At 37.8% G+C, this 7,958-nt stretch overlaps 1 protein-coding gene across 1 annotated transcript in view; it reads left to right on the forward strand.

The window, feature by feature from the left end:
- Positions 1 to 7,870, forward strand: part of LOC103380629 (histone deacetylase 2) — an 8,843-nt gene extending 973 nt beyond the window's left edge. Inside the window, exons 2-14 of the mRNA XM_008312646.3 lie at positions 536 to 648; positions 735 to 852; positions 1,443 to 1,517; positions 2,616 to 2,754; positions 2,829 to 2,970; positions 3,068 to 3,160; positions 3,549 to 3,657; positions 3,744 to 3,884; positions 5,445 to 5,553; positions 6,080 to 6,210; positions 6,439 to 6,594; positions 6,692 to 6,749; positions 7,469 to 7,870. Of these exons, the coding sequence (XP_008310868.1) occupies positions 536 to 648; positions 735 to 852; positions 1,443 to 1,517; positions 2,616 to 2,754; positions 2,829 to 2,970; positions 3,068 to 3,160; positions 3,549 to 3,657; positions 3,744 to 3,884; positions 5,445 to 5,553; positions 6,080 to 6,210; positions 6,439 to 6,594; positions 6,692 to 6,749; positions 7,469 to 7,496 (1,412 nt within the window). The 3' untranslated portion in view covers positions 7,497 to 7,870. The remainder of the gene's footprint in view (positions 1 to 535; positions 649 to 734; positions 853 to 1,442; positions 1,518 to 2,615; positions 2,755 to 2,828; positions 2,971 to 3,067; positions 3,161 to 3,548; positions 3,658 to 3,743; positions 3,885 to 5,444; positions 5,554 to 6,079; positions 6,211 to 6,438; positions 6,595 to 6,691; positions 6,750 to 7,468) is intronic.
- The last annotated feature ends 88 nt before the right edge of the window (positions 7,871 to 7,958 follow it).

Below are 7,958 nucleotides of genomic sequence, written 5' to 3' on the forward strand. Positions count from 1 at the left end.
CTGCTGAACAGAGAATGAGCAGTAAAAAACAGATTTTAATTAAAAAATAATTATAATTTGTTTTTTAAATATACTTTTAAATTTGGTTTCATGCCCATACGAACAGCCATGGCATAACTCATAGTATTTTTAACCAATAAACCATTTGAAAATTAAGCATCAGCACAATAATACTAGGACTGAATATGGTGTACAAAAGTTGCCCGTGGCCAGGGGTGCTGTGATGGCAAGGGCTGTATAATTTGTTGGTATTTATAACTTGTGGCCACCAGGAGGCAACGCTCAGAATGCAGTTAGAATCAGAATAGCATATAATAATATTCTACACACCAGTAGTAAAAAACAACAAAGGAATAGCTTAATTAAACACAGTCAGTTATCCTACACAATTATTATCCCTAATTGGAGAGTACAATCGAAGTACATGTTATCTTCAAGGACATGTAAATTGATTTTAAATTTCTTTCAAGGGAAAAACCTAATTGATTCTCTTTAGTAATAAATGCTCCCCTAACAGTTTGTGTCCTTATTGCAGGTGACATAGGAAATTACTACTACGGACAGGGACACCCAATGAAACCCCATCGTATTCGGATGACTCACAACCTGCTTCTCAACTATGGACTTTACAGGAAAATGGAAATCTATGTATGTCTGTCCCGCATAAATCAGTGTAATGAAGCGGGGTTGACAATTAAGTGACATGACTAATCTCTGTTGCTGTCTGTTTTCAGAGACCACACAAAGCCACAGGAGAGGAAATGACAAAATATCACAGCGACGACTACATCAAGTTCCTCAGATCTATACGGCCAGACAACATGTCGGAGTTCAGCAAGCAGATGCAGCGCTGTAAGTGGGATAATGGCCACTCGTAGGGACTGTTCGATGTCCAGTTGCAATGTTATTTGAAAAGACTTGAACTTTACATCCTTAATAGCATTATTAAATTAGTCATAATTACCAAAATGTCATAGAAAAACATACAGCCCACATTGAAACCACCAAAGGAAGTGAGATGAAATAGATAATCCTTCCAAACCTTCTCATAACAAGACAGACTGGTATTTATTCACTTGGACAAGTCCAGTTCAGAATCCTAATAATTATGAGAAAAAATGGGTCATAACTTAATCATTTGATCGCACAGTGCCACAATATATATACTCTTAATACCATAACAGTTTATGCATAAAAAATATCATTAAAATGGCTAAATATAACAGTAATATAAAGTAAACAAATTCTACAGGACTGAGGACATAGTTCATTTCAATTTTGACTTTTTCTCGTGTATGGTGCATCAAGCATGATTTATTTTGGACTGTAAGTTCATTTATTTGATATTAAAAGTGTTACTATAGGTTATGATATCCATAGAATTTATTAAATACCCAAGGTCTACATAATCAATTGTTAATCTCTTTGCTTTTGTCTTACAGTCAATGTTGGGGAGGACTGTCCTGTTTTTGATGGGCTCTTTGAGTTCTGCCAACTTTCTGCCGGGGGCTCTGCAGGTGAGTCAGCGAAAAACAGATATTTACCCTTTACGAACCTCCCCCCAAACAGATTGAAAAGCGAAAGAAAGAATTTACATCAATAATGCAAGACTGGTTTTTGTGATTTTCATGAATTTAAATCTAGAAAAGGTGTGTGTATGTTTATGAATATATATATACAGTGGTCCCTCTCCTATTGCGGTAGTTGCGTTCCAAGACCCACCGCAAAAAGGGAAAATCGCAAAGTAGGAGACGCTTATTATATTATTTACGTACGGTATATATTTACCCTTTACGAACCTCCCCCCCCACACTGTTATCAACCCTCCCTAGACTGTATTAGCCTTTCCGACACAATTACATGCACAGTAGAGTTGTATAATAGTCAACGAGAGAGTGGCCGACAGACAAGGGGAGATGCTGAGAGATGTTACGATGCATGAGCCAATCAGCGTGAGGAACAGAAAAGCATGCTCAATTAGCCAATAGTACACCGAGTACGCATTGTATTAGCCAATACTGTGTACGATCTCGTCCAAGTAAACAAAGCTACCAGCGTTCGCAAATGGGCTTATCTCAATTTCAAAACGGGAATCCGCATTTTTAAAGCCAAAACCTTCATATTTATAGTTATGTTATAATGTCTTTTAGTGGGGTTTTTTTTTGCTATATTTTGCGATTAAGCAAAAATTTCGCGAGATACTGAGGGAGTGAAAGGAGAACTACGATATAGAGAGGGATCACTGTATATTTGGGCACTACTTTCGTGTAATATACTGTATATACAACAATATACAAAATTCATAATTCGGTTTGATTTTTTAGTGTCATGCTTCCTTATTTTTTTTATAAAAAGACATATTTCCATGCCTTTTCTAACTTATAGTTTATTGAAATTATCAACATTTTTTTAACTCCAAAGTACAGTTTGCACAGTATGCACATCAGAAAAAAAGTTCAAGTTGACATAAAAAAAAATATTGAACTGTGACACCTAACTGAAATGTTTGTCTAGCATTGCTCCCCTAATATATACTGATAATACTACACTTATAATAAAATTCCTGATATATTTAGCCATGGTATTTAGTTTAAATTCCTTCTATTGCGTCACAGCTGGCTCAGTGAAACTGAACAGACAGCAGACTGACATCGCGGTGAACTGGGCCGGAGGTCTTCATCACGCAAAGAAGTCTGAAGCATCTGGATTCTGCTACGTTAACGACATCGTGCTGGCCATCCTGGAGTTGCTTAAGTATGTTTCTCAGTAATTTACCTGACGTGGTGTGAAATAGAATAGAAGAGTTATCATCATTTTTTTTATCACAGGTACCACCAGAGGGTGCTATATATAGACATAGACATCCACCATGGGGATGGAGTGGAGGAGGCCTTCTACACCACAGACAGGGTTATGACCGTGTCTTTTCATAAATATGGGGAGTACTTCCCTGGAACTGGAGATCTCAGGGTAAGTCTTAGTTTTATATTCAATAAAATCCAAAATTTTTTTGTGATATTTTATACTTTACGTAATATTGACGACATGACTGTCTGCTTTTTTTAAGGATATTGGAGCAGGAAAAGGCAAGTACTACGCTGTCAACTTCCCTCTGCGAGACGGTATAGACGACGAGTCATATGAGCAAATTTTCAAACCAGTGAGTATGATAAAAAAAAAAAACAGTTCCACTCCAAATATTAATCCTACTGACATTTTTTATTCAATTTAGAAAAAAATCCTGGAAATACCCTGTAAATTTAATTGTGAATGGTCTTGGAAAGGTCTTAAAAAGACTTAAGTTTAAATTGAAAAATCCTTGGGGTACCTTGAAATAAGATTTTTTAAAATTCTGTACATGAAAACTATTAGAAATAATTTAAGAAATAAGAGCATATGAGACAATATAATTTTAAAGAATAATTTCTTGTTTTTTATAATTTAAAGTGAAACTTGTTACCAAAATTCATTTCATTTCACACTTGGACATGTTGTAATATATCACAACAAATTCAAGGTATTTTTTTTTGTTTGCTCTTAACCTACAGGTAATGGCCAAGGTGATGGAGATGTACCAGCCAAGTGCCGTGGTGCTGCAGTGTGGTGCAGACTCTCTCTCGGGCGATCGCCTCGGCTGCTTCAACCTCACCATCCGAGGTAATGAAATCATCTCTTTAAATAATAAAATCAATCAATCGATTTCATCCCTGTCGGGGATTTATTGTAGTCGTTGTTTGCCTCAGGACATGCAAAGTGTGTGGAGTACATGAAGTCTTTCAACCTGCCACTACTAATGCTGGGTGGAGGAGGATACACCATCCGCAATGTTGCCCGATGCTGGACCTACGAGACGGCAGTCGCTTTGGACACAGACATCCCTGATGGTTTGTTAAATATTTTTCATTTGTGTTTTAAAACATTAAGCCAATGTTGATGACAAAATTTAAGTTTTTTTTTTTTTTTTTTTTTTTTGGACTATTAAGCGCACCTGAATACAAGCACATACTAAATAAATAAATAAAAAAAAATACAACCATGTTGTAACATTTGATATTTAGAAAGATCTTTTTTTTTTTTTTTAGTATGTGCTTGTATTCAGGTGCGCTTAAAAGTCCAAAAAAAAAAAAAAATACAACCATGTTGTAACATTTGATATTTAGAAAGATCTTTTTTTTCTTTTTTAATTTAATAAATGTTTTTTTTTTCGACCAATGCCTGTAACACGGCTGGTTACACGTTACCGCTCAACTTTTTGCTACCGTTCTCTCTTGCGCGCGCCCTAAGCAAATATACGCACACAGACAGACGTACGCTACTAGTATAACACACAATAGCCTATCAAAAAAAAGTCACTAGCGGTATGCACTTCGTTAACCGCATCATTGTTTAAGCCGCGTGGTTCAGTGTGTGAAGAAAGTAGCGGCTTATAGTCCGGATGTTACAGTATATCAACAATCAAGGAAAAACTGATTAAAATTCATTTTTGGTTGATGTTTGTCTCAATAACTGCCGTCAGCCATTAGAAAATGGACACTGATATTCACCAATGGGGAATTATTAATACAAACTCTAATATTGCAATTACTTGTAATATCATGTTATTGTGACATCTTTATTCCAGACCACTGATCTGCTGCATCTTCTATACTTGTTCACCGAGGTCAGGGATGGTCAGACAGTTCCACAAAGGGCCGCTGTGGCCGCAGATTTTTGTTCCAACCAAGCAGCGGTTGATAAAACACGTTTAATCAACTGATCTCAGTCTTCAGACGCTCAACTTTTTGCTACCGTTCTCTCTTGCGCGCGCCCTAAGCAAATATACGCACACAGACAGACGTACGCTACTAGTATAACACACAATAGCCTATCAAAAAAAAGTCACTAGCGGTATGCACTTCGTTAACCGCATCATTGTTTAAGCCGCGTGGTTCAGTGTGTGAAGAAAGTAGCGGCTTATAGTCCGGATGTTACAGTATATCAACAATCAAGGAAAAACTGATTAAAATTCATTTTTGGTTGATGTTTGTCTCAATAACTGCCGTCAGCCATTAGAAAATGGACACTGATATTCACCAATGGGGAATTATTAATACAAACTCTAATATTGCAATTACTTGTAATATCATGTTATTGTGACATCTTTATTCCAGACCACTGATCTGCTGCATCTTCTATACTTGTTCACCGAGGTCAGGGATGGTCAGACAGTTCCACAAAGGGCCGCTGTGGCCGCAGATTTTTGTTCCAACCAAGCAGCGGTTGATAAAACACGTTTAATCAACTGATCTCAGTCTTCAGACAGCTGATTGGTCACTGTGTGCTCTTGGTTGGTTGGAACAAAAACCTGCAGCCACTCAGCCCTTTGAGGAATGGTTTGGACGTGCCTGACCGCGGGCCTACTTTTAACTCTTAGCTCACTTCTTTCTCTGATGTCTCCACTGCAGAATTGCCCTACAATGACTACTTTGAATACTTTGGGCCTGACTTCAAGCTACACATCAGCCCCTCTAACATGACCAACCAGAACACGCAGGAGTACATGGACAAGATTAAGTATGTGGAGAGATTTTCTTTAAAAGCCGTTTAAGACTTGGATTTTAACTGACAATTAACAGTGTTCTCCCATTTCATATCCTTCAAGTCGCAGTTTGGGCTTGTTTTTGGTAAAGCGGGGGTGTCAAACTTATTTTGGTTCATGGGTCACGTACAACATAATTAGATGTCAAGTGGGCCGCACCAGTACAATCATAACATAATTACTTATAAATAACAGTAAGTCTTTGTTTTCATGCAAACGAGTATATTAAGTAAATCTTAATAATACGCGATTATAATTATTTTTAAAAATTAATGAAATATCATTTTATAGACTATTTCCAGAACATGAACTTTATTTTTTTATCTTTAAAAATTCATCAAGCAGGCCCGATTGAAACCCCAAGTGGGCCGGTTTTGGCCTGCGGGCCATATGTTTGATTGAGTGTGTTTGCAGAGAATTTCATTAAAACCGATGGCTGTAAATTGTTGTCAAATTAAGGAGATCGCTCACAGCGTTCGTTTGTGTTCGTTTGATTGGCAGACAGCGGCTCTTTGAGAATCTGCGAATGTTGCCCCATGCCCCTGGGGTTCAGATGCAAGCCATCCCAGAGGACGCCATCCCAGATGACAACGTGGACGAGGACACAGAGGATCCAAACAAACGCTTATCTAGTGAGACAACCCTCCGTTTTCCATTCCTTGCCACAGTATAAAGTAAAGTAGTGTGTCAAAGACAAAAAAAAAAGTTAACGTGAGATCCACCAATCAGGCCTTTTCAGCCTGGTGTGACAGCCCTAGTATCAATACTGATACTCTATACTGCGCCGATACCAGTGTAGAATACAACATGAATATTCAGCCGAGAGAGTTTTGTCAATCACTTGTCATGTGTGGCTTCAGTTCGTGCGACGGATAAGAGGATAGCGTGTGATGAAGAGTTCTCCGACTCCGAAGACGAAGGCGAAGGAGGCAGGAGGAATGTGTCCAATCACAAAAGGGGACCTAAAAGGCCGAGAGTCGATGAAGAGAAGAAGGAAACGGAGGAGCAGAAATCTGGTGTGTATTATTGCTTACCCACAAAAATTAACAAAAAAAGTGTCGTTTTTTTTGTTCCTGAAGTGTAAAGTCTTATTTTTTTCCCCCATTTGCACAGAAATAAAAGAAGAAGAGAAAACCAAGGAGATTGGTGCTGAGAAGCCAGACTCTAAATGGTAATTCATTTCTTTATGATCTTTGTTGAAGAATTATTTGTTAATTAGCGTAGCTTGTACTCTCCCTTATATTTGTTTTCTTAAAAAAATATTTGAGTATTTTGCTTATGTGTAATTGTCCTAACTTTTACCCCATAATCTAGACCAGTCATGGGCAAACTAATATTTGAGTATTTTGCTCATGTGTAATTGGTCTGGTGTATCACTGAACAATAGCTTTAAAACTTTTACCCCATAATCTAGAACCAGTCATGGGCAAACTAAGGCCCGGGGTCCTGATGCGGCCCGTTCAGCTTTTTTTCCCCGCAATAGCCACATTTCCTCAATAGATGGCGTAGAAACTGATATTAGCATTTTAGCTTTGATGCATGACTTTATCTTAGCTCACACAAACGTTTCACCTATCTGCTCCTAACTCAGCCCCCCTGTTCAGTTTTGAGTCCGCTAGTATGGCGAGTTACTTTGAGAAAACTACCTCTGGCTTACATCTTGTGTCGCGGTTCATTTTTATTTAAATCTATTGGTTAAACTTTCAGGATCGAACATCGAAAGAAACAACTTTAGCCCGTCCAATATGATAACTAAGCCTAAACGCTCAATATCATAACAACGATGCTATTGCCTCTGCGACGGCAAACAGCGGCAGTGGCTCATTGAGTGGTGCTTTCAAAACTGGTGTATATCTTTAGCTAAAAACAAGTAATTCTGTTGTCTTACAGTGTGAAGACAGAGCAGATAAGCCCCTAAATCTGTTCTACCCCCGTCATGACCACATGGTGCTGTCCATCATCAGGAATCCTTCTCCAATCTTCTAATACAAAGATAGAGCTGGACATGAGCTGTTGTCAAAATCTTTCTATTTATTACAATTCTGTTTTGTACTTTGAAGTCTTTTGTCTCTGTGTGTAGTGGGTCTCCTGAGACATGTGAAAATGTCCAATGCAGCGTTCTTGAACTGCCGACTCGTTGAATTCCAATGTGCTTGACCTTCTGAAGGAAATTTGCTTGTTTGTTGCTTTTTTCCTTTTAATGTTTTTTTTTCCCCCGTTTTTCAAAACCCGAAGAGATCTGTCATTTAAATTTTGATATTTGCATTTGCCAATAAATGTTTTATAAATATATACACTTGCGTAAAGGTATTGTCTTTACCTGAAACACTGAAAGAAAGATTTGTGATTATTTTTATTTTCTGGTCTGTGGAAAGAATAT

This window comes from Cynoglossus semilaevis, chromosome 7, assembly GCF_000523025.1.
Source record: "Cynoglossus semilaevis isolate Cse_v1.0 chromosome 7, Cse_v1.0, whole genome shotgun sequence".
NCBI classification, from domain to species: Eukaryota; Metazoa; Chordata; class Actinopteri; order Pleuronectiformes; family Cynoglossidae; genus Cynoglossus; species Cynoglossus semilaevis.